Here is a 27,901-nt window from a genome sequence, read left to right on the forward strand (position 1 = left end):
ACATTTGACTGCCACCCATCCTGACACCTGCCAGAGCTCCTGCCACAAACAGCAACATTTGTTAGCAAACATATTTCATGAATGGACTAAGGCACCCCTATTCATTACAGAGAAATCTGCGACTTAAAAGCTACAAAATAAAGTTAAAGTGTTGAAAACATGACTGTAACTTTTTGTGGTACACACACATATTTTAACCCTTCGCACGCCACTAATAAATCCCTTAACTTTACTGTAACGCCAAGACAAGTAAACAATTTTCGTTTCTTTAACTTCAAAGCTAATTTTTATTAGAACTACATTACAAAAGGTAAAAGCAATAAAAGTATTAAAGCAGGGCATTTTACTTAAAATTAGTGTATTTATTGATAAGAATTTAAAAAATACTATTTACGAAACTTTTTATTTGAAATAAATTTTAATTTCATTGTAAACTGTAATCAAACTGATAATTTTAATTACATTTTACTATAAAACCAGATAAATATTTCAAACTAACCACAACACTACCATACGATGAAGTATAATAACGAGATACATAATAGACGTGGCACAAATAAATCAGTAATACACGCTGCAGATATGTGTTGGCTCCCTAGGAAGACACAGAACTGAGGAGCAGGCGGTCGGGTAGTTACACAAAGGGTGCTTCCCCTCCCCCTTCCACTGGGTGTGAAGGTCGTTTATAAATACTTCCTTGGCAACCACTAAGCATGGAACGTGCACCTGGCATTTTAAAGGTCTTTTGTAAACTAAAAAGACTCTCCAAGAGACATTATCTATATTATCGGATATAACTGTATTTGGCGTTTTGGTCAAAGTCTATCATTCTAATATAGGAAAAAATCGTCTGCCGTAAAAATTGGAATCTAACCAGAATGCAACAAAACCTTCATCAAAAGTTACGTTGAAGCCTTTGTATGTATAGTCATTGAGCCAATTTAGATAAATACTATATAAAATATAAGCGTAACTGCAGAAGTCGCAAATAGCAATGCCCCGGCACTCAAAGGGTTAAATAATTTTTACACCCATATATTTTGGCTTTTTACAATAGAATTGTAAATTATGACAATCTATAACCATATTATTTCTATTTCGGGTATTACAGTCGTGAATGTTGCCACAGGTACTAATGTCACTTTTTTTTTCTTTTTTTTTTTTTTATAAGGGGCAAAAAAACGCTGCGGTTTATCATCGCCCTCAAGAAAGAATTGACACCTGCTCGTATTTGGTGGTGTCAATTAGGTACATAAGGATTACATTGTATATAACGAAAAAAATAGGAATCACCACAAGTAGGTGAGTAAATTATTTATACTTAAAACTAGATAACAATAAATGTAACAAGGGAAAGACTGTACAGAGGTCTAAACCTATATAAAGACTAAAAAGATAAATAGAAAATAATATGGACAAGGTACATAACATTAATTAAATAAACTGTAAAAACTTAACACAATTTACTGCCACCAAGGTAGCTGTAAAGGGGCTAATTTGGCAGCTGTCAAGATAATGATAAATAAAAATTAAATAACAAAATTTATAAAATATTAACAACAATAGATAATCTGAATAAATAAGTTTTAACATTAAATTATATTTTATTAATCAGCGACGTTGCATTCAGAAAACACAGCAATCTTTGAGTTTGCCGTTCTCGTCATCACAAAGAATATCGTTCGACGAAGCTGGCAGATTTGAGTTGCGCCTATGTTGCGAGGGCAGTCAACAAGCACATGTTTGACAGTAATGACAGTGTCACATGTGTCGCAGACCGGAGGATCATCTCTACTCATGAGGAAGCCATGTGTGAGAAGCGTGTGGCCTAGCCGCAGGCGACACAACACAACCTCCTCACGACGACTCGGGCGGTTTGCTGTCTCCCAGAGTCCAACACAGTCTTTAATACGTCGTAACTTGTTGTTACCGACTGCCTGCCAATCGCTATTCCATTTGGCTTTCAGTTTGCCCTTCACTACCGGGATAATGTCGGAAGAAATCATCCGTGCGGTGTTTGTAAGGCTGGAGTTGTAATGCTTCCTTAGCTCCTCTATCTGCCAGCTCATTTCCGGATACTCCAATATGTCCAGGTACCCAGACAAGGAAAGACAGCAACACCTTCGGATTGAAGGGAAGACAAAGAGTGCCATATTTCGCGGATGATAATGTGTTTGGAATACATATCGCTGATGGCTTGTATACCACTAAGGGAGTCGCTGCAGATAACCAATTTTTTTGTCATAGGAAAAGTTATATTTAGGGCCTTTTTGATGGCTGTTAATTCAGCCGTGAAAATGGAAGAGTCGTTGGGGAGCCGAAATCATATCGTCTAACCCCAGTGACGAAAGCACATCCAGTTCTACAACGTTCCTTTGACCCGTCAGTATAGACAACATCGCAAGGTGCGAGGCTGCCTAGTATTTGACGGAATTCTTGTTGGTAGACTGTTTCTGGAGTGGAGACTTTTTTAAATTTAGAGAGATTTTAAATCATTTTTGGCATTGAGACGCTCCAGGATGGGATATCACATTGATGGACGATTTTAAACTGGTACTCGTTTAGGCCTATTTCATAAGCGTAGGATTTGGTCCTAACGCCTAAGGGTGAAGGAAGATTTGGTTTTGCTAGGAAAGAATTATAGAGTGGATTTCGCAGGACCGGTTCAAACACAGGGTTTTCTGGCTTCCCTGAAAGAGCGTGAACATAGTTTAGGGACAGTTGTTGCCGTCTATACGAAAGAGGGGGTTCTCCCGTTTCTGCGAGAAGACTGTTAATAGGAGAAGATCGAAAAGCTCCAGTGACCAGTCTTAAAGCAGGATTATGGACTGGGTCAAGCATTTTTGAGAGCACTGGGCCTTGCGGACCCATATGCTTGACATCCATAATCTAGACAGGAACGGATGGTGGCTTTATAGAATCTGAGCATGCATGTCCTGTCAGCCCCCCATTTTGGTTCCGCTTAAAGCTTTCAGTATGTTCAAGCGCTTCACGCATCGATCTTTTAGGTCTCTCAGATGAGGCAACCCAAGTTAGCCGGGTATCAAATGTGAGACCCAGGAATCTGATATTGTCACAAGTAGAGATTCTCTGACCCAGCAAAGAGAGCGTTGGCTGCTCAACAATACGCATTCTGGAGAAAACGATGGCTTTTGTTTTAGGTTGGCGAAAATGAAAAACCCGTAACTCCGCACCACTGCTCAAGCCTGTTGATGGTAAGCTGTAAAGCTCTCTCCCCCACCGCTAACCTCTTTGTAGAGATGTAAATAGAGAAATCATCTACAAACAAAGAACAGCGCACAGGAGGGGTAACACAGGATGATATGTTATTGATTGCAATGGCAAACAGAGTACAGCTTAGGACGCTACCTTGTGGAATACCATTTTCCATCGTGAAAGAATCAGAAATGGTTGTCCCAAGTTTGACCTGTATAGTTCTTTCCGACAGGAAGCCTTGTATGAAAGAAACCATGTGGCCCCCTACACCCCAAGATATTAAAGCATTTAATATCCCCCTTCTCCAAGCCTTGTCATAAGCCTTGGAAATGTCGAAGAATACCGCGATCAACTGTTTTCTTTCAATAAAGGAATTCAGGATTGCCGATTCCAAGGCAAGTAGATGGTCACTTGTAGACCGGCCTTGTCGGAATCCGCACTGGGAAGGTGAAAGAAGATTATTTTTCTCCAGAAACCAAACAAGACGTCTGTTGACCATCCTTTCGAGTACTTTTGCAGAGACTGCTAGTAAGAGAAATTGGTCTATAGCTTCTTGGAGAAGTTCTATCTTGGCCCAGTTTTTGGAGAGCGATAATGTGTGAACGACGCCAAGAATTAGGGAATGTGTTTTCTAAATAGATTCTATTATATAATTTTAGAAGATCTTGTTTTCCATCCTCCGTCAGGTTCCGCAACATGGCATAATGTATGCTATCGGGACCTGGAGCTGAATTTGATGTTGCCTTTAGTGATGAATCAAGTTCATCAATGGTAAAGGGAAGGTTTAAAGGAGAGTTGTTATTAATATTTAAATTTAGAGGATGTCTTTCTGTATTTATTTTGAAATTTTTAAACTCCCTATTGTAAGATGACGTTTTTGAGATTGCCGCAAAATGTGAGCCGAGTAAATTGGAAACTGTCAAGGGATCAGTTGCCACATCGGTACCATTTTTCAGAGCAATAAGAGAAGGTGGGGAGGTCTTAGAGCAAACAGATCGAAGCTTCCTCCAAACATCAGATGCAGGAGTAGTTCGTTTTATTTGATCTGTGTAGTCCAGCCAGGACTGCCGCCGTCTCTGTCTAAAAATCTGTCTTGCTTTTGCCCGTGCTCTTCTGTACCTACTTAAATTTTCTTCATTCGGTGATCTGTTGAACTGTCTTAAACATTTTCGACGTTCCTTTAGAGCCGCCGAACATTCTTCAGACCACCAAGAAACCTGGCGTTTGTTTGGTGAACCCGAGGATTTTGGAATGCTTTCGCTCTGCGGATGTTATAATATTAGATGTAAAATAATTCAGTGGCTGTATTTATGTCGTTTAATTCGATATTAATAGTTTGAGAAATTATGTTCTTTTTGTACTCGTTCCAGTCAGCCCTCTTAATTTTCCACCTGGGACACTTGCCTGTCAAAGACGGAAAGGATTGAAAAGCCACGGCAATGGGTGCATGGTCACTCCCTGACAGGTCGGGAAGTACGGACCAATGCACTCGAGTTGCCACGACCGGACTGTAAATTGACAGGTCGATTGCCGACCATATGCCAGTCCTAGGGCACATGTAAGTGGCCGACTCGTCATTGAGAACGACCGCTGCCACTTCATCCTACAATCCCGCAACCATGTTACCCCTCCGATCAGAATGGCTGGAACCCCAAGAGCGATGGTGTGCATTGAAATCACCAACCATCAAGAAAGGAGAAGGGAGTTGGCTGTAGAGATCACGTAGATCATCAAGAGATAAATCAAAAGGGGAAGGTGGAATATATATGGAGCAGACGGTTAATTTAAAAGGAACGTCAACTGAAACTGCCACTGCCTGGAGGTTTGTGACGATGTTCAAGGCTCTAGCATTAACAGAAGAATCTGCTAGAATAGCCACACCTCCACAGGCCATTTGTTGGTGATGATCTAGGCGAAAGATGTCATAACCATTTTGTTTGAAATGAGTATGAGGAGACAATTTTGTCTCTTGTAGGCAAATAACTACAGGTTTTCTTGTCTTTATAAGTAATTTGAAGTCTTCAAAGTGGCTTCTCAAACCATTAATATTCCATTGTAACAGCATTTTATATTATATTATATATTTTATTTTGTGCTAGTTCATCGTAATTTTTTTTCTCTGTTTAGATACAGGACGGAAGTTACCTTGAACAGTTTGGAACTCTGTCTGCATCTCCAAAGGGTCCTCAACCATATCATCATCAAGTGATAATTGGGAGGATCTGGACGAGGATGGATTAGTCTTTTTTCACTAAGAATTTAGATCTATTTTTCTGATTTTGCTTGAATGTTCTTTTTTAGTTTGTCGGCGAGTTTTTTCCTCTCTTCCAAAGATAAGGCGGGTTTCGTATTTTGTTGCACCTTATCTCTGAAAGTAGGAGTAGCTGTTGATCGAGCTTGAGTCTGTGTGTTGGACTTAATATGGGGCGTGTGGACTGCTTGCGAAGGATTACTGGTGGATGCCAACGGATGTTGTCCGGTACCCGGCTGCAAGCTGCTTAACCAAAGCGGCAACCTGCTCTGTTAAATTGAGTACCATACCCTCCAAAGCGGTACATGACGGGCACTGTGCGGATTGGACTGGGGCTGAAGCAGCTTCGGAGTACGAGACTCCCTTTTTAGGGGTTGGAGCGATTCTTCTCCTATACTCTTTGCGGGCTTCGTTAAAGGAGAGTTTGTTTAGAGTAACGATCTTCAAAACTTCCTTTTCCTCTAAGTAAACTCTGCATTCCTTAGAGGTCGCCGCGTGTTTTACCCTTGCAGTTCACGCATCTGACGTCGTTCTTGCATCCTTCTTCTTGGTGGCCTTCATCGCCGCAACGGGAACATGTCTCAGGTCCCGAGCACGTCTTAGTAGAGTGTCCGAATCTCTGACAACGGAAACACCACTGCGGATTTTTGAAATAAGGCCGTACAGTCAGGGATAAATATCCAGCCTTAATAGTTTTTGGGGGTTGGGGAAATGCAAAGGTCAGAATTAGACCAGGAGTAGGAACCTTTCTCCCATTCCTCCGTCCGAAGCAATCCTGACCACATCGGTTACCATTTCGCATTGCAGCTCGTCCTTGATTTCTTCCTCACTACACTCCATCAGGTCACGGCAGAAGACGATCCCCTTGGAGGTGTTCAGTGAGGAGTGAGGTTGGACGACGACTTCCACCTGATCAAAAAAACTTGTCATCTGAAGGAACTTCCTGACTTGGATGTAGTTTGCAGCCTCCACCAGGATAGTTTCCATTTCTCAGTTTGCTTACCGATTTAGGCTGACCGCCTGAGGAAACAAAAGCTTTGTTTATAAGGAAAGGACTAACCTTCGTTAGAGTTTTGCCCTCATCCTTATGACTCACGATTAGGTATAGTGGAGTTGGAACATTCATATTTTCTGCGTTTACTTTTTCTTCCACTTTCCTTTGTTTTTATATATGATTCATTTTCAGAATCCGACAACTGTCGTTTTTTCTCTTCCTCCGAATTCTTGCCCTAAGGGTGGAGTGGTTTGAATATCCATATATAAGGTCACCAGCGCATCGTGTTTAGCAGTGCGGGCCGATTCACCGGGAGCGGGCATGCCCTCGGGTGTCCCACAAACCGTAGCTTGGGGGACAACCCTACCTCAGTTCCCCGAGGCCCGGTTTCCATCGATTACCAAGTCGGGAATACGCGCACAACTTGGACTCGCACGTGGCAACAGGGGCTCCGACACCCCTGCCTACTGAACACTTCCTGACCAAGGACCGAAGTGGCTGGCTTCTGAACCAGTACATGACTTACGCCTCGGCAGAGACAAGCTCACATCAGCTCTCACCGACACCAGATAGGGCATCTAGTGCCGGCTTAAGCACTCCCAGCGAGCCATGTACTGGAACGGTCAGAGGACGGGTACTAATAAGACCCTGGAGGGGGATTTGGTAGGAATTAGGGAATGGTTAGGTGGGAAGAGGCAGTTTAAACGTCATAACCCAGGACAGCAGTCCTATAGATATATGCACTATAAACTGTCATTATTCCCAATCAAGGGAAATGCGTTTTAACCAATTCATTCCATTGCAATTTTAGAATTACAGATTGCATTTTTCTGAATGATTGAAATTGAATCCAAAATTTTTAGCCGATTTAGATCCATATAAAGAAATGCCGAATGTAAAATGTGAATGAATATGCAAAAAATATATAGACTTTAGTGTTTGGTCTGTACATAACAAACAGCATATAAACCAGAATTAATTTTTGAGACGATCTTATCTGAATGTTTATTCCAATTTAGGGAACTGTCCAAACTTAGTCCCAAGAATTTTACCTCTTCAGCTTTCAGTACAGAAACTTGTTCAATTTTTTATAATTGGATTAATTTGATTTCTGCTTATATTTGCATTAAACTCAAAATAAACTGTTCTTTGTGGATTTAAAATTAAATTACTTCTTTGGAAAAACTTATTTAGATTTGACAAACTGAGGAAGGCTGACATTTCAACTTCTATATTAACTAATATTATTTCTTTGTTAGAAGTTTCTTTTTGACAATGGAAGAATTGTGAAGGAAACAGGATTTTTCCGGACATTTGCCATCGTTCTGTGATACAAAATCAGTAAAACTTTTTTTGTAACACAAGAGTGTTACTGATTTTTTGCATCACTAAACGATAGCAAATGTCTGGAGAAATCCTGTTTCCTTCAGAACAGTCTCTTAAAATACCTCCGACTTGGAGTTTGATCATGTTGGTGGCTTCAGCCAGTGCTTTGGTCAGAGTGGCAAGTTCCTGGGTGATCTCTGGGGTGGCAGCAGCAACAAGTCCCATTGCATCTCTCTTACCAGTCACACCTCCCATCAGGCTAGACAAAACATCCACAAGTTAGTATCCAAAACATTGATTATAATTCTCACCTGGACTAAAGACTGATGGGATAGTGTACCTGTCATTGCGTTGGTCGAATTCAGACTTAACGACAATCTTCTTTCCTGGAGGATACTCGAAGCCGTGCAATTTCTCCAGCGCATAAGAAGCAGCATTTGGATTCACATATTCCAGGAGGACTTTTCGCAACAGTGGCTGAAATGAATCGAACAATGACCTTCATTAATTTAAATACTCACAGCTAATCATATGCTTATCTATAAATTAAAAGAGATATAAAATTTAGAAGTAAACAAACAAATCTTAATATTTTACCAAGACGATCCAATAAATTTTTGTTACATTACAATAATGCTTGGAATATTTATATCAGTATTATGTATTTATTAATATATTTTAAATTTAGGGCGATTAATACAATTACTAATTTTAATGTTCCGAAACAGATGAAAACCCACACTTAATCAGTGAAGTTTTTAACTGAAAAGAAATGGACAAATAAAATGAGCTATAAAACACAGTGGACACTAAATAGAAGTGTTTCTATGTTTCTCGGCTAGGTCTCGTTTGCATTCAAGAGAACAATTATTTTCTGTTTTGACTTTGATTTGTCTCTTCAGCTAAGGAGTTTGTGCGTAGAAGCAGTAATTTTCACTGCAACACATACTCATACATCTTAGGACAGGATATGGATTGTAATCCTTTTGGGATCCGAAAGCTCATAGAGACTGGTCACCCTTTTGGAATCTGAGTTTCTTTGATAAGAACAATTATAACTCTCAAAGTAATACAGAAAGTCTTTGATAAGAACAATTATAACTCACAATGTTATACAGAAAAATTGTTATAGTGAAATAGTAATTTTTCAGTGCGAACGTGTTGCGGTTGGTTTATAAAGCACCCTCTTGCATAATGGTCAGTATTACTAGTCTAAGGGTTAACTGTTCTAACCCTTACTCAAATTGATATGCATCAGTGCTATATTTTCTGCTTATAACTGGAAGTGTCAATACTTGAGACTAAGAACAATGTCAAACGCTTGATCTGCTCTTCGATCAAATGAGCAGACACGAACATGATGTGTCTTCTGACCTCAACATGACCATAACGAGTCTTGTCACTTTCAGATCGACTGACCAGATAAAAATCTTCTTTTACTCACTGTGCGATTGTAGTTAGACACATCGTTCACTGCTTGTAACTGGAACTGACAATACTTGAGACCTGGAACGATGTCAAACAAGCGCTCAACCTGCTCCTCACTGAGTTGTGCAGACACAAGCGCGATGAGTCTTGTCGCTTCAGGTCGACTGGCCAGGGCGTAGTTGTTAACCATGTCCATAGGGCTTGGATTATTGCCATAGCCTACACAAAGGTAAAAACTATAACTACAATACAATAACTTTTTATTTACCATATTAATTTTGAATTTAGACTACAGTGTTGTAACAAACGGTTTTGAATTTTATGCTAAGTTACTTTTTGTTGTATTTAAGACAAGAAGCTGAGAAACCACTATTTACTCCTAGTCCTAAAAGCACCTTTAAGCTTGCTTCCGTGAGAGTGACAGGATATTCAGGATGGAAACTGTTGGTGTAGGAGCCGCTTTCTGTATACATCCCATGAGGATTTCCAATTAAGAAATTTAGTGACTGCTCCTTTACATTATGACTCTGTCGAAACCCTTAGAAAAACAAAATAACAGGAAGGAGGCATAATTTAGTTTACTTCAGTTGTTGGATTTAAAAACGAAAACATTTTTTATAGTATAAATTGTACACAATGTAGCTAAATATTGTGCAGCTTCACGTTAACCTTTTGACTGGTGAGTTTTTTCTTAGTACTAAAAAGTGAGTTTTTTTTTATTTTTGATTTTGGTTAGTTTTAGGTGATTTGAGTTTACTGCATTAGATGTTATAAAAACACACACTATTAAACGCTTTTGAAGTTTTAATGTACTTATACAGAAATTAATATAATTATGCACAAAAGTTATTATATTTACTAAATATGAGAATAAGATCAAATATTCAGTAGGTAACATAAACATACTAAAGTACACTTTGTAACGTTACACAAATCTCCTTAGAAATCTTTGATGGTATGAAAGTAGCGAAAACAATCGGACACACAAAGCGGAACGGTGCAATCCCGGCACATTGTGTCTCAGCACTGCTGCTCGCCGATGCTGGTCTATCTGCACACATGGCATACTCTATTCGGCTTGTCCTTATCTATAGTAGGGGTGGTGTTAGGAAAATGCAGAGCAGTAAGTCTCAGGGGCGCATGTTAGCCACAAATTCATCTGTAAGTCTTTCTCTAGCCATTTTACGTAATTAGTAATTATACAAACAGCCACGTTTATTTACTCACGGTAAAAACAACAAAATGTTTATAATCAGGGCAACCGGTAACGTAAAAGTGAGGTTACAACCTGTGTTTTCTACAAACAGAAAAAGAATTAGGTGATTACTTGGAACAACTGATTGAATACCGTTGATTGGGTCTGAAGTAATAAATAAAAGAACAACTGCAATCTAGTGGGAATGACAAAAACTACTTAAAACTGTTTCTTATTTATTCCGCTAGATCGTATTTATATTCAAGTGAGAGATTATTCATCATGAAACGTTATGTGAAAACTGTTTAGCACCATAGTGCTTTCCGCACGGCTATCAGGATTACTGGGGGTGGCACGTAGGGCACTCCTGAGTTTGTTGTGAGATTACTAGTCAAAGGGTTAACTATGTAGTATGCAGCCAGCAGCACACACTAATTGTGTCTTTGTTCTAGTTTAAAAACCAATAACTTCCAAATAAAAATAAAAATGCCAAAAATAAAAAATTCATTCTGACCTTGATGGCTATACGAGCCGCCCATATCCATGAGAGGGGTAGGAGAAGATTGCTGCATGGAGGCATACGAGTTGCCTTGACTGGAGTTGAATGAACGGTCGAAGGGGTCCATGTGACGATCCTGTGGGCCTCCCTTCCGCTGATAATCCTGCTCCTTAGGGCGGGCGAATACTGCCTTGAAGCTTCGGTCACACTCTTCGAAGGCCGGGTGGCAGCATCTGATACCCTATTGAAGCAATACTATTCTATAACTAACTCAGAGAATTAATAACTTTCCAATGCTATTAACCCTGTCGAGATAAACGTCTGATCTGGTCAATTAAATCAATCAATAAAGTATAGTATCTTTGTGTTGTTTATTATCCATTTTACCTAAATATAACAATGTCTTCAATTAATTAACGCCATTTTAAGAAAGAGATAGAAATACCTAATTCGGCATCACCATGGACAGACATCAGAATTAAGCTTAAGCATTGACAAACAAATTCTATCACTAATTGTGAAATGGGTATCCATAGTTTTTATTCACCCTGTATATCTGTTTAATTTCAGGCTCTTAGTTTTCAAATATGAATTTTTACATACAAAAATTTGAATTTGTGACACAGATCACCAGCAAAAATTTTTTAAACTAATGTTTGAATGACTATTTCCTTATTTTAGGTGTAAAAAATATTCATAAAATTTGTTGATCTGTGTGTGTTCATGATTTCCTTTGATTTCTGTTAAAGGGGTAGGCCACTTTTTAATTGAATTTTTATGGGTTTTTGGTTTTTGATAGTTTTGGATAGCTTGAAACTTATTCTTTAAAATAAAATATAAACACAGTACGGTTTGAAATTAACTTAATTTTGAAGAAAAAATTAGTATTTCTTAGAGTATATCAGTTTTTACGGTCTGGATCGCTGCAGTCACCAGATTAAGCTCATCATGCAAATAGTGTTCATAATCTATTTCATATAGTACACGTTTGTGTTGAACTATTTATTACAGTTGACATTAAATACCAGCTGATCAATAAACTCTGTGGTATTGAAAATCGCTGCAGTCACCAGATTGAGCTCATCATGCAAATAGTGTTCATAATCTATTTCATATAGTACACGTTTGTGTTGAAACTATTTATTACAGTGACATTAAATACCAGCTGATCAATAAACTCTGTGGTATTGAAAATCGCTGCAGTCACCAGATTGAGCTCATCATGCAAATAGTGTTCATAATCTATTTCATATAGTACACGTTTGTGTTGAACTATTTATTACAGTGACATTAAATACCAGCTGATCAATAAACTCTGTGGTATTGAAAAATCGCTGCAGTCACCAGATTGAGCTCATCATGCAAATAGTGTTCATAATCTATTTCATATAGTACACGTTTGTGTTGAACTATTTATTACAGTGACATTAAATACCAGCTGATCAATAAACTCTGTGGTATTGAAAATCGCTGCAGTCACCAGATTGAGCTCATCATGCAAATAGTGTTCATAATCTATTTTCATATAGTACACGTTTGTGTTGAAACTATTTATTACAGTGACATTAAATACCAGCTGATCAATAAACTCTGTGGTATTGAAAATCGCTGCAGTCACCAGATTGAGCTCATCATGCAAATAGTGTTCATAATCTATTTTCATATAGTACACGTTTTGTGTTGAACTATTTATTACAGTGACATTAAATACCAGCTGATCAATAAACTCTGTGGTATTGAAAATCGCTGCAGTCACCAGATTGAGCTCATCATGCAAATAGTGTTCATAATCTATTTCATATAGTACACGTTTGTGTTGAACTATTTATTACAGTGACATTAAATACCAGCTGATCAATAAACTCTGTGGTATTGAAAATCGCTGCAGTCACCAGATTGAGCTCATCATGCAAATAGTGTTCATAATCTATTTCATATAGTACACGTTTGTGTTGAACTATTTATTACAGTGACATTAAATACCAGCTGATCAATAATCTCTGTGGTATTGAAAATCGCTGCAGTCACCAGATTGAGCTCATCATGCAAATAGTGTTCATAATCTATTTCATATAGTACACGTTTGTGTTGAACTATTTATTACAGTGACATTAAATACCAGCTGATCAATAAACTCTGTGGTATTGAAAATCGCTGCAGTCACCAGATTGAGCTCATCATGCAAATAGTGTTCATAATCTATTTCATATAGTACACGTTTGTGTTGAACTATTTATTACAGTGACATTAAATACCAGCTGATCAATAAACTCTGTGGTATTGAAAATCGCTGCAGTCACCAGATTGAGCTCATCATGCAAATAGTGTTCATAATCTATTTCATATAGTACACGTTTGTGTTGAACTATTTATTACAGTGACATTAAATACCAGCTGATCAATAATCTCTGTGGTATTTATTTATTTACATACGGTATACACCATTTCACATTTGTTATAGGTATTGAGGAAAATACAAGAGGCTTGATATAAACAACTTACATAAATTAGTTTACATGCATACATGCTAAAGCAAAACAGAAGCAAAAAAATAAGCAAAACAAGTGCCAAATAACATCAACATCGTGAATAAAAGAAAAATTACAACAGCAATATAGTTCATAAACAAGTGCAAACATGAAGGTGGGAACCGTAAAAAAGACTTAATTAAAGTACCGGTAGCATATAAAATATAGAGTTACTTATATACTACTGAGACATACATATGCATATGAACAAATACAATACGAAAGAAAAAAATAAAGATTAGCGTAGCCTATGTTCATTGATATATATAAAAAAAATCACAAGAAACCATTTCCATTTTAGCAAAATATAAAACATGCTACAATACATGCAAATTTTGATGCTATTATAATAATATATGAACAAAAGTGTTAAGAAAATAGCAAGCAAATATATAACATTCACAAGAAACCATCTCTATTCAGTGAAATATACAATATGCGACAATACATGCAGGGTTTGATGCCATTAAATATAAACAAAAGTGTTAACAAAAAAAACAAAAACAAAAAAAAACAGCAAGCAAAATATAACGTTCAGTGTCAGAGTTTCACGTGTGGCCAGAGAGATATTTAGTGACCTCCCTCTTGAATGATGTGTCGGACATGCTGAACAAATCAATATGCGCAGGAAGACCATTTCCCAACCTGTGAATTCTCGGTATTGTACTGTTGTACGCATAGTTTCGTAGCGAGGAATTCCCTCTCGAAAAGCTGCACAGATCTTGAAGATGGTCGGGGACAACGAAGATTGATCCTCTCTAAAAGTCTCGGGGAATCACAAGACGACGACAAAATCTTCTTCAAGAACATCAGGTCAGCAATTTGGCGTCTGGTGCTCAAGGGTAGGAGCCCCAAAGTGGCGTTGCAGATCTTCAACAGGAACCCCGTCGTAGGCAAATCCAAGTCTCAAACCCAATCAGCCTGATGAATCTTATCTGAATTCTTTCAACGAGTTCAAACCTGACCCAACAGGTAGGGAGACCATACAGGCGAACAGTATTCCAATATTGGTCGAACCAACTGGACGTACAGGGCCCGAAGTGTCCATGGTGAAAACCCATCTCGAGAAGTCCTAAATATAAGACCGAGGGCAATAGTGGCTTTCCTAGTAATTGCAGACAGATGCTGTTCAGGGCTCAGTGACGAGGACAAGATAACTCCCAAATCCTTAACTGTACTTGAGCGATTCAGTATGGTTCCCTCCATCTCGTAGTTGAAGACTGTGACCCTAGCTGAGCGATGGAATGAGACACACAGAGCACTTTGCGAAATTTATATCCATGCCATCCCGCACACACCAGGAGACGACACTTTCCAAGTCAGATTGCAGAGAGGCGCAGTCTTGAAGTGTGGATATCTCCCTATATACCTTGGCGTCATCCGCGAACATTAACAGGCTAGACGATTGTGACGACATTCTGAAGGTCATTAATGAAGATAGAAAAAAGGGCAGGTCCCAGCAGAGAACCCTGAGGCACCCCAGACACCGCCTCAAATGCAAAAGATGTCTCACCGGCATGATGCACGACGAGGAGACGATTCGCCAGGTAACTCTCGAACCACATCAAGAGAGATCCAGTCACTCCCCAAGTCCTAAGTTTTGCTAGGAGATGAATGTGGCTTATCCTGTCGAAAGCCTTTGACAAATCAAGATAAACGCAATCGACCTGGAGGCCCAATCTGAAGGAGGATGTAATGTCATTCTGCAAAGTCACGAGATTGGTTGTTGCCGACCTTCCCTTCATAAAACCGTGTTGAGCTGGAGAGATGATGTTCTTGGCTTCAAATGAAAGTCTACGTAAGACCAAGGACTCAAAAACTTTGGCGAGGGCAGGCTGAATTGCAACAGGTCTGTAGTTCTTGGCATTTACTGGATCACCACTTTTCAGGATAGGTGCAATAAAAGCTCGACTTCAGGTTCTTAGGGAAAATGCCCAGAGTTAGAAGAGCATTGAAATATTGGGTGACATGTGGAGCCAAGATCCCACTACAAAACTTCAATACTACTGGGGGAATCCCATCTGGCCCCGCGCCCTTCCTTTCATCCAGCCCAGCTAATGTCTCCTCCACTTCTTCACATGAGATGTGAAAAACCTGACAGATGGAATGAGGTTTCCAGCTCCAAAGGAACTGGAAGTGTTTGTGGGAGCCTGTATACAGAAGAGAAATAAGAAGCAAACAAGTCACATATGCCTTTAGGGGTGTCCGCTGTCACGTTGTCAAGGTACAGGTTGGAAAGTGCTGAAGACTTGCGTTTCATATTCCTGATGTGTCCCCAGAAGACCTTCACATTGCTTGGTATGGAGTTTTCAATACGAAGTATATAGTCCCTGTAACAGGAGGCGGATAGAGTCCTACACCTTGCACGAACACTACGAAATTCCAAGTAGTCAGAGTCTTTTAATGACTTTTTGAACTTGACGTGCAGCTTCTTTTTCAAAATGACTAGTGCCTTCAGCTCTAATGAAAACCAACAAGGGAAGTTGCGTTTTCCAAGTACTTTCGTGGGGGTCAAGTCCCTGATCACCCCACTGAGAGAACCACAAAAATCAATGAATGCTGTCTCCACACCATCCCCCATCACGTTGCTCAGTTCCGGATACGGCCAACCCTGAATCACTCTAAATATCTCAAAACAGATCACTCCTCCTAAAGTCGTAGATATGGGTCCTGTTATTATCAGTGACTGGTCTGAAACATGGAACGGTAATATCGAGAGCTGGATGATGTGATTCCACCTGAACAAGGCGATCAAGAGACCTTCGGACACTGATGTCTATCCTGGAAGAGAAAACTAGATCCAGTAATATTCCACGGTCGTTGTTAACACCGTTGACCTGTGTAAGATTGAAGATATGGGCAAGATCTTTGATTGGCTGGCTCGCAGGATCATGAATTTGAGAGCCGAGAGGATCCCAATCCGCGTTGGGGAGGTTAAATCGCCCAACAACAGGATAGGTTCAAAATTTTCAGAGGTGAAGAGCAGCTCTTCGACAATTAAAGGCAAAATCAAAGTATTGGCTTGAGGGCATGTTAGGTGGAAGGTAGACTCCGCCGACCAGCATCCGATGACTAGATGATAATTTGACAGTAGCAAAAACACATTCTACAGATCTATTCTTTGGTATGATTTCTTGGGATAGTATGTTATCCTTTATTGCAAGCAAAACACCTCCCCCGCTAACCTTAGATGAGGTCAGTTCTGAACGATCACAACGAAATATATTATAATTCTGCAAACCAAGCTCAGCACTACAAATGTCGGCAGATAAATTAGTTTCAACCAGTATTAATATATCATAATTATGGCAGACAGATATTGATTGTTTCAATGAGGTAAACTTTGTCCTTAAGCCGTTGACATTTTGGAAATAGAGTTCCAAAGCTGACTGGTTTACCCCAGCATTTTCTAGTTTTTTGGCTCGAAGGTAGTTATACAGGGTGATCCTTTCAAGTAACGTTTTATAGTGATGTTACTTTCCCCATTCATCCTGCGTCTCCCCAGTTCAATCCCTCAGCTTCTTAAGATATTGCCATTCCTTCATGGTGCGATCTCTCGATATAGAAATGTCAGAGAGGGCGGGATCAACGTCAGAAATTGCCTCTTTAGAGAAGCCGCTAACGAACTGCATCGCGTCTTCTACCGAACAAAAAACAAACTTTCAGTGGTCTATCTTTATCTTTTAATGGCTTGCCCAAACCTGAAAATTTTTAGGCCGTTGACATGAATGCCGATATTCAAGGCATCAATTACCTTTGAAATCAGCAAAGTGTCATGCTCCTTTTTAGTTTTGGTGTCCCTGCTCAAGCTCTCCTTGAGGTTAAAGATAATGATATTCCGTTTCCGAAATAGACGCTCGTTGATTTCTTGGATGACAATCTCCTCAGATTCACCCCCACTGTAATTTTCTCGTGTCTGCTTGATTTTGGCTATTTCGTCGTGGATTACTTTAATATCCGTCTCATTTGAGGTCACTCTCGGTTCCAATAAATCCACAGTAGCCTTAATAGCTTGGATATCGGTCTTGATTTCCGAAATTCCTGCAATTATACCGTCAATTTTTGTCAAGCTTATCGAGTTTCTGCACTATTATAGCGAATTGGTCGTTCAGATGATCAATTTTTAAAAGATAGGTCATCCGTGTTAACGTTGCAGTCTACACGCTCGCATTTCCATGTTTTCTGGGTGCCATCAGCTATTTTCCTGTATTCCGCCGGAGTTATTCTGACGCACTCAGGATGGAACCATCGTTTGCAGGCTCCATCGCATTCCACGCCCTTATTCACAACTTCTCTAACACAGACACGACAATAGTTTTTTCTTGAAATGGACGATGCCATTTTCTATGGTATGACTACCAAAATGAAACAGTAAGTGATACAATATCTAAAAGGCTGTGGTTTCTTTTTAAACGTTGATGCAAGTCAAGCACGGAGACAAGTCATTACTCTATGCATTGAAGTAGAAGCAGACGATGTGATCAGCTGAATGGGAGATCTGTGATAGACCAATAATTAATAAAATTACGTAAGTAGAAAAAATATTAATTAGAAAAATATTAATTTGTAACAACATGCCAATGATTTGTAAAAACATGCACTAAGAGAGATATGCTTCAAGTTTTTAAAAGAAATTCAGACAAAACTAATAAATTTAATTGAAGTTTATACTAACAGTCACTCACTAGAAACAAGCCGAATCTGTTGACCCAGGTTATGTCCACATGCTAATGACAGATATTACACAATCCACGACACTTTTCGGAGCACAAAATGCAAGTAACTCACTCAATGTTGCCTTCTTTCTACTGGTATTGAATGCGACACAATTTTTTTTGTGAGAACTTATATACTAAACAACTCAAAAGAAATTCTCTTCAATGGAAAAAAGTTTTGGCCATAGCTGTCTAATTAGACATGTCATCGATACAACCCAAATCTTCCAGGACCTAGCCACTACTGACTGGTAAATTTCTGATATTTTCCTAAAGTTGTATTTTTTCATACTTAAGTACATTTTTCTTAGGAACCGCTTGACTAATAGAGCTTAAATCTGGCACAGTTCTGGACCTCATTCCTTTACACAACTGGAAACGTAATAATTTTCATAACTTGTTTAATTTTTAATTTGTGTCATTATTTATATGACTAAAGTTATTTTTTTACATCGCACAACATAAAATCTGATAACACATCTTTAGTTACAAATATTACAAATTCTACATGTACATGTTGTGTAAAAGAATTAGTTCTATACAAGTGTACCAAATTTCAGTTATCTAAGTCAAGTGATTCCTGAGAAAGATGTACTTACGTTAACATGTACAAGTATATGGTTAATGAAAATGGTCTGTTTCCCTTAAATTATAAATCTGATAAAAACAATTAACTACGTTGTTTTCCATTTACTTTAAAAATAAATTTAGAAAACTTAAAAATTAGTTCTTTTACATATGGTAAGATAAGTTTTAACCAGACTAGTGAATTATACTAACTTCATATATTTGACAAAAGCGTAGCCTTTGCTCTCTTTGGTCTCACGATCTTTGACAACGGAAACATAATCTAGTTCTCCATATTGCTTGAATTCATTGGTGATGTCCTGATCAGTCATAGTCTTGGGAACAACAACAAAGAGTCTCAACAGTCGTTCCATATCATCTCCCTTTCCTCCGACATTGGACTGATCTCGTCTGAAACATACAAACTACTATTAAAGTCATAATAACAAAAGTCCAAAAAGTACTTTATATTACTAATAAATAAACAGAATTCTGAAATACAAGTAATGGTTTTTTTATACAGTTTTAATGAAGGTTGAGCAGGGTCCACCCGGACGCTTTTATTAACTTAATTAATTTAAATGAGCTGCCATTTTTGTACAGGGTTTGAGATAGAAAGCTCTAGAACCCGCTATTATTCTTATTTTAATCACAACCTTTCAAATGAGGTGTCACTTAATGACTCTTCATATTTAATAATTTTGAGCCACCCCAACAATGGGCAAAGTTGTAACAGTGACTAAAAGTTCACTTATATTTCCTAAAAAGGTTTCCTGAGTTCCATCCCTCCATCTTTATCCATCAAAAACTAATCAGAGTGTATCCATACTTTTAACTCACAATGTATGGATTTCTAAAATTTTATTGTTCTCACGTGTGAACTTCAGGATATTTTATATATAAATAAATGTATGTGATATAATAATTCTACTGACCATATAACTCCTGAAATAGTTGTAAATTTTGGATGAAACTCGGCAATATGTGGAATATAAATTAATCCAAACATAACTTTCCTTGTCTTTGATATAGTTAAGGGAAAGTTCAAAATTTCTTTGAACCCACTTAATTATTTCATTTATAACAGAGAACTCTTATGATTTTAAAAAAACATATGTTTCTATTAACATACATTTCTCATATTCATAAATATTTATATGTATAACATGTTGTACAGTATATAATAATTTTTGTTGTAAATTAGTGAAAATATTTCATTTTGTGGATGTTTTTATTATTATGAACTTAATAGAGAAATGTATGTATTTAAAAACTCACACATACAAAAAGGTTAGAATCTAATAAAGGAAACACGAAATCAACATATTCAGTCCCTCCTTCCCTATCCACATAAAACAATCTACAAAGTAAATATTGGAAATCAATGAGCGATAATGATGGAAAAATATAGAATAGTCAGAAACAATTTAAATGATCAAATTAGACATGCAAAGAACGTATGTCTCAAAATTAAATTCTGTCTATAATAAAAGAGTTCTGGCCTTGCATAAAGCAATAAAATATTGTAGGCAAGAACACATATTGCAGACTGCAAATATTTTTGAAAGTTAACAAATATTTTCCTTAAATGGGCTGTGAAGCAAATAAAATAATTTTAAAAAAAACAAATTAACACATTGACGGACGTGAATGCTATAGCAGTCATGATGAGTGACTGCTTTAATGCCACTTCAAATCCTTGACTACCTCAAAGTGCGTGACTGCTATAGCAGTCAGCCTATGAGGGTCCCTAGAGAGACACTGATATCTCGTTAAGTCCTTGACCTACAGATATATAAAATCGATATGTCCAGTCTACTTGTAACATGGAGGTTTGCATGGAAACGAAGAAAAATAGGACTGCTATAGCAGTCATGACCCTGCACATCAAAATTTATTAAATAGGTCAGGACTGCTATAGCAGTCATCACGTTTTCAATATAACAATAAAATTTATTGTAAAAGTTTTAAGAAATATGATACAAATAAGTCAATATAACCCTGAAAATAAGTATAAAGAACAGTATAAAAATTGCACACGTCTTACAATAGTGTGGCTGTCAAAATGTAATACTACATTTATTGAGAATGCCAATCTGAAAAACATTTTCCTGGACAAAGGGGAGGGTTACCATCACATTGTAAGCAACGATAGGAAGTCTGCTTCTTAGTCTTGTTTTTTGTAGCACTGACGACATCTCAGGTAGTAGGAGAACGACAATCCATCAAAATACCATAGTTATTTATTGATTGACAAATCATGTTCATAATCTCATCACTCCATAGTTTGTTACAAACATAATAAGGAGTTGCATTTTCAGGTAATTGTAATTTTATACCGGTAGAGCTATTGTCAAATTCAAAAACTGGAATAGGTTTTGTGTCATTAGACCAAACCAAAGGTGGAGCTTGGGTGGTTTTTGAGGTAGATGGTTGGTTTAAATTTAAAAACTAACTCCTCCTCTGAGGATTGCTCAATTTCCTCACTATTATTACTTTCTACATTAGATGGAATTATAGTTTGGATCCTCATCCGTATCGTCAGCCTCACTAGAGCTATCAACAAAATAGGTTGTTTTACTTGAAACACCCGACTCCGTAAAGTATTCATTTTCAGACTCTTCAGATAAAACATTGGAACTAAGGATATTTAGACCTACAGCCTCAATATTGTGATCACTTACGGCACTAGTACAGTATGTGTGTTGCTTTCAGCCTCACTTGTTCGAAATCACATTCACTTGGTAATTCTACAAAGTTGGTTGTAGGATCTATATCACTTTCACTTGCTAATTGTACAGGGTCAGTTTTAGGATCTACATCACTTTCACTCGGTAAATCTAAAATTTCTGTTACTATTTTAGTTAAATCTTCACTATTTGTACTCATTTCTACTGCAGTAGAATGCACACTATCACTCAGAACAGGTTGACAGTGATTGGACAGCTCGCATTATGAAAGAGCAGGTCACTACTTGTAAAACAACTGGTTGACACGGGCTACCAAACTGTGGAAAGGGTTTGCCCAAAATTCCAAGTGAATATATAAATTAAATAAGACCTACTAGATCACTCAACGTTTTGTGATAATTGAGAAATGAATTAGTTTAGTTCATATTTAATTTTTTAATTATGACTGCTATAGCAGTCATGACCCTAAACATCACTTGTGTATTTGACTGCTATAGCAGTCACGGCTATATACAGTAACGTAGTCATGACTGCTATAGCAGGCACGTCACCTAACACAATTTATAACAATCGCTATTGTCCATCAATGTGTTAACTTTTGGAAGCTCAGACAAACACTCATGAATATTTATTTAGTTTCAGGCCAGTGGCTAATAGTATTAAAGTATTGTAGTATTAAAGTATTGAAGTATTAAAGTAATGAGCATGATCAAATCTAAGACAGTGAGCTCTGATAATATTTTTATTTCTTTACAGAGAGTTAAAAATATAAGTACATTTATTATAACACCTCTAATGGATACATTAATAATTTTGTGACTCAAAAAATGTGAATTTCCTGGAAACCAGAAGGTCAGCATAGTACATACTCTCCCTAAAGTTGAACTGAAACAGCTTCCTTAGGCCAATTTCTATCCTGCTGGTGATATCAAATATCTAATAAAAATGTCATTGGTCAAATGATGAGTTACGTTGAAGAAAATAATTTTCTCCCAAAGTCACGTTCTTTATGAAGAATAAATTCACATTTACAGCACTTCTGGATATATTAAGTGACTTCTATTATGCCAAAGATTGAGGAAAATCTAGCACATTGGTTACTCTAGATTATTCCCAGGCATTTTATTCCTTAGACCATGACATAATGATAACTAAGATTAAAAATTATAGATTCCATGTTGTTTGGATAAACTCTGATCCGAGAGAGAGACAATTTTGGGTCACGAAGCTAGTTTTGATGGAAAACTTGCTGAACTACATCTTGATAACAATAGACAGGCTTTTAAAAGACACAAAATTCTGCTATTGCCAATCTGTGTCATATTTATATAGTACATCGTGGATTCATCTAGTAAAAGAGGATCTACCAAACGCAGAGAATTTCATCAATATAACCTCAGATGTCTATTTAATTTGTATGATAGTGCACATTGATCATTTCTGTACCAGAAGAAACCTAAAAATATTGGAAGATTTACAACCTCTCACGGATTAAAACTGAGGGGACGTGTAAAAAAGCCTTTACTATTATACAGTTCATATCATAGGAGAATTCATTCAAAGACCATTTGACACTTACTGACTAATTTCTGATTTCTTAAAGTTTTAATGCATATTTTTATTATTTTCAAGCAAATTGTGATACTTAATCTATTTATATTAACACCTTCACCGTGACACCTGTCATGTACTAACTTTAAGATGTCAGGAAGTAATAATAAAATGTGTCCGCCACAGTCAATGTGTTAAACACTGAAACACTCTAATTCCGTAAAATACTTTGATAAAGTATTACATCCAATGGCTATTCAAATTGCATAAGTCTTTATAGGCTAATTGTGTCCCAAAATCGGAACCCAGTCATTAAATACAAAACAACCATAAATTTTTGATTACATTAAAATTACAGTTATTTGAGAGTGCAAGATCTTCAACCTTGTAATGACTCATACACCCATCTCACATTCATTTCAATATTTAATTTAATTTAGAAATGTATTAGTAATAATAATTAAATAATTAAGGAATAATTATTTATAAATTGTCTCAAATTTTAATACAAACAATAATAAATACAAAATTAAATATATCAAAATTAATAAAAATTCACCTTATTACACATAAAACTCAAAAGTTATAAAGTAAACTAAAGTCAGTGATACAGTGTGCAGGGATGATTGTTGAGTGAAGAGAGCAGAGGTTTAAAAGTTTAGAGGAGAGAGGGATATAGAAGAAGTGAAGCAAGATTATTATTTTAAATAAAGAAACTGGTTACATTTTATTCAGCAGTATTTGGTTCAAAAGAAAGGTTAATTTATTAAATTCATATTATCACTGAAGTACAGAGAAGCAGAAGACAGACATTGGGTGAGAAAATTCCTTTTAAATTTAACAGTGATCCATTGGAAGAACATAAAATCCAGGAACATTAGATTTGGCTAACAATTCAAAATTAATATAATTAAAACTTAACAAAATTATTTTTCAAATTACAATATCTTTTATTAAAAACAATACCTAATATTTCTATTTCATTAAGCCAGCACGACCACCCTGCCCTAAAATTTAAGAACTATATTTTTAAAAATTTACCATTATTGTATCCTCCATCTTGTTTCAAAATTCAAACCTGTATATCAATTAATTTATCATCATTAAAGTTCACATTTGTATCATACTGAGTTATTTATTATTTCTAGCTATAATCATCAGAATACAAATGAAGTTTAAACCATTTATTTAAAGTGTATAGTAGCAGTATATTACAACTTCATAAACTTTGTAGTTTCCTATTTAAAACGTCCTTTCAATTCTATGTTAACATTTTTATTTCCATCCACCAACCTGAATCTTTTTTAAAGAATTGATAAGTTTACTGATAATATATAGGCCTAAGCTACTTACGATAGCGCAATTCTAACTTTAAGAGGTCTTGTACATCCTTCTATAGTCTTTTCGTTAAGTCCTTCCATTGCACGAGCTGCATCTGAGGTCTTGGAGAACTTAATAAATGCAATGTCTGAAAAATTAAAAATATGAAAAATATATTAACATGTTAAATTGAGTGAAAAAGTACATTGGCAATAAGGTACTTACATATTAATGCCACCGCAGCAAAAATTTAATGGTAATCAAGTGCAGAAAATCTAAACCTAAATTTTTGGTGGCAAAATATACAATAAAACACTTTATTTAACATCAAAACACTTTATAATTCCAAATAAAAAGCAAAGTGTTCATTAGCATTTAGATGGAAAATGGACTGATGTAGAATTCCAAAAGATAACTTTATGCACATACGAACAAGGTTGATGTGTGAAGACAAAGAGGTTGCTATAAGCGAACAACAAGATTGGTCTTTATTGGTGCATTGGCAGAATTTTTGCTGCAGTGGCATTAATGCGTTATGACAATATAAACCAACGAATAATACAAAATCAAAGTGCCAAACCGAATAACGTTTTAAGTATTTAAAGTTTATAGTTCAGCTATGTTTTCATACCTAAAAAATTAATAATAGTACTTTGGTATTATCTGGTGGCCATTATCTTTTTAACAGTTTCTCGGTATTAAACTTTTGCTGCAGTAATGTTAATACATAAGTACCATTATAAAGTATATCATTAACTACTTGACACATTGATTACAGTTAATGCATTACTGCATCAGGATTGAGGATTCTATTTATAATTTTGATACCTAGTGATGTCTTTATTAGGCCCAAAAAGGCACAATTTAGAAAACTTGTAAAATACATTCCAACCAACCAAAAATATAATACAAATTTGTTTTTTTTTAAAGCAATATTTTGATAGGGTAGAGTACGATAGCCTAAACGAACCCAGTTTTTTATATTGAAATTATTAAACGATATTTAACCCTTTGAATGCTACTGGCATTTTCCCAAGGCATATGCATAAAGTGCCAGGCTGTTTTTTTCATATTTGTAAGCATTTGGGAAAAAAAAGCTGTTGTAAAATAATTACCTAACAGATTTTTATAATTTTTGTTATTTTTCTCAGTATAATAAAGAATATGAGACATATGGTCATGAAAAACATTTGCTTTATAAAAATATAAAATTTTCAGTTATTACAAAAAAAGGTTTTTTACCTTTTTATAAAAAGTTAAGTTTGAACCTAATTTGAGTGCATATGATATTTTAAAGATTTGTTTTATTTATACCATATAAAGGCTATACAATTATAAATAAAATATATGTATAATATATGATTCTACATTAAAAACAAACATGGCATTATATTTATAAACAAAATGCTGCTTGGTACCGACATTTTATAAATTGTACAATTTTATGAATTTAGAAATTACATAGTAATGGTGTAGTTTTCACAATACATAAAATAAAAAAATCAATATAATTATTAAATGTAGAGACAAATAACTTGCTTACATTTCTTTTATATGAGTATCGATAGTTCTGTTATTTGATATATAAAGTATACTATGGAAGATTGGGTAAATATTAAGATCAGCGACTACCGCTCCAATCGCCGTAATTTTTTGCATACTAACACAGGCTAACGTAATTTCACCGAAAAAAATAGTCCCGATTATCGCTAACATATATAAAAACCAGTTTTTCGGCAGTACAATGTTGGCAATACAAAACACATAAATAACAAGATTTTCGACTATTAAACTAAAAACAATGGCCGACCGTGGTCGTTTTGATGAGTTGACAGTAGTCACGTGACAAACAGGAAAGTTTCCGATTGGCCGGGCGGATCATGTGACCTATAGGACGGCTTCGATTGACCGCCAGACGTAAACAAACAAACCCACATGGACAAGGAATAATTAGTGAAGTTATTGACATGGCGTGCGATGGTTCTTGTCACACGCTAAAAAGACCCTAGCTTGCCTATTCAAAACTCAGATCACGCGATGCTTGCCCGCTGCGCTGCTTCCTCTTTTAGAAAAAAAAATTAACTCGAGCTTGCAAAGTCCAAGCCAGGTCACGCCATGACTGCTTACACACACAAAACTCACGCAGGTTTCATTACAGGCAAAAGATAAGCGGCGCGCGTTTATCACTGATAAGATAAGACGAGTTTATACTAGAAGTAGTACCTGGACTACTGCCCTACGAACTAATAACACCAAAAAAAACGAATAAATGCACTGTCAGTCAGGTTTTTTTTATTTTATTTTTTTTAATTTTTTTGGGGGGGGGGAGTAAACGGCTACGGCGATAATCGGGACTATTTTTTTCTGTGAAATTACGTTAACCTGTGTTAGTATGCAAAAAATTATGGCGATCAGAGCGGTAGTCGCTGATCTTAAGATTTACCAAAGATTGTAATAAGCGAGATAAAAACCGGGTCCGCTTGTCATAGTCTGCCGTTTTGATATGTTTATCAGAATAACATTTATTTATAACCTGTGTTAAATCTGGAATTATAAGTATATATGCAAGACACAGCTATCAATTTGTAATAGTTATATTTACTTTTAAAAACTTCAAACCAGTTCACAACTCAATTTAAATTTGAAAATAATTAGGTTTGGTAATATCTACTCTAGCCTATGTTTGGAAGAGTTTTAATACCGCGGACATAAAATATCTACATTGTTACTTATAGTATATATTGTACTAACTTACTTTCCCTATACCTTTATTTTAAGTTAAAATTTTGACATATAGTGTGAAGTGGCTAAAGTAGGTACCAGCTAGGTAGCCTATCCCAGATATATACTCTCGTTCAAGAGAACAAGCCTAGTACACTAAATTAATGTCAATATAATTAGGCTATTAGAAATTTCCACAGTTGATTCCATATACATATACATGGAGCCTACTGAGATTATAATAGGCCTACTTTTAAACAAACTGTATAAGTAGACTATAATATTTTATAGGTTTTATAAATGGCTCCAAAATCAATATAAAAATAAATGTTAAGTTCTTCAAACTGTTAGTTAAAAGTGAAAAACTAACTAGGGAAATAACCCACCGGGCTAGTACATTAAAACTTACCTTTCCGCTCGCCTGTATTTTTATCCTTGCAGATCCACACATCTTCGAGATCTCCATATTTTCCAAATGCATCTCTAAGATCTTCCTCAGAAACTTGTTTAATATTTGCGACAAAAAGTCTGGAGTGAGGTGGATCGTCATGTTTTGAAAACTCTATCATTATCTCTTGAATGATTTCCTCTCATATTGTATGGGCAAATAATTGAATATTTTGATGTTTACAGCGCTTTTAAAAATTTCTTGATAAAACTAATAATTTATTACTGTTAATCCTTTCACAATGAGCAATATTCACCAGCAAATCAATCCAAATAACCTACGGGCATAACAAATAATACTCAAAACAAAATAATGCCAAGTCAATACTGAGTAGTACACTAACACACAGTCCCTCACTAAACACGATTCAATCAAAAAAATTAGCACTACAACGTAACATAGAGAATATTGTGAAAAGTGTTTCTTCAAATTTGCATTATCTGACCTTTTAC

The 27,901-nt window shown here is 36.4% G+C and overlaps 1 protein-coding gene across 1 annotated transcript; it reads right to left on the bottom strand.

Moving 5' to 3' along the window:
* Positions 1–3: 3 nt before the first annotated feature.
* Positions 4–27,826, bottom strand: LOC124370834 (the record flags this gene model as incomplete). Its single annotated transcript, XM_046829135.1, has 10 exons — positions 27,411–27,826; positions 24,314–24,428; positions 18,933–19,130; positions 15,631–16,175; positions 15,442–15,587; positions 10,925–11,150; positions 9,232–9,434; positions 8,128–8,264; positions 7,910–8,046; positions 4–39 (listed from the first exon to the last, which is right to left on the bottom strand). Coding segments are annotated over exons 1-10 (1,903 nt in total), but the record flags the coding sequence as incomplete, so codon positions are not given.
* Between the last annotated feature and the right edge of the window lie 75 nt (positions 27,827–27,901).

Source organism: Homalodisca vitripennis, unplaced genomic scaffold (genome assembly GCF_021130785.1).
Source record: "Homalodisca vitripennis isolate AUS2020 unplaced genomic scaffold, UT_GWSS_2.1 ScUCBcl_549;HRSCAF=2816, whole genome shotgun sequence".
NCBI classification, from domain to species: Eukaryota; Metazoa; Arthropoda; class Insecta; order Hemiptera; family Cicadellidae; genus Homalodisca; species Homalodisca vitripennis.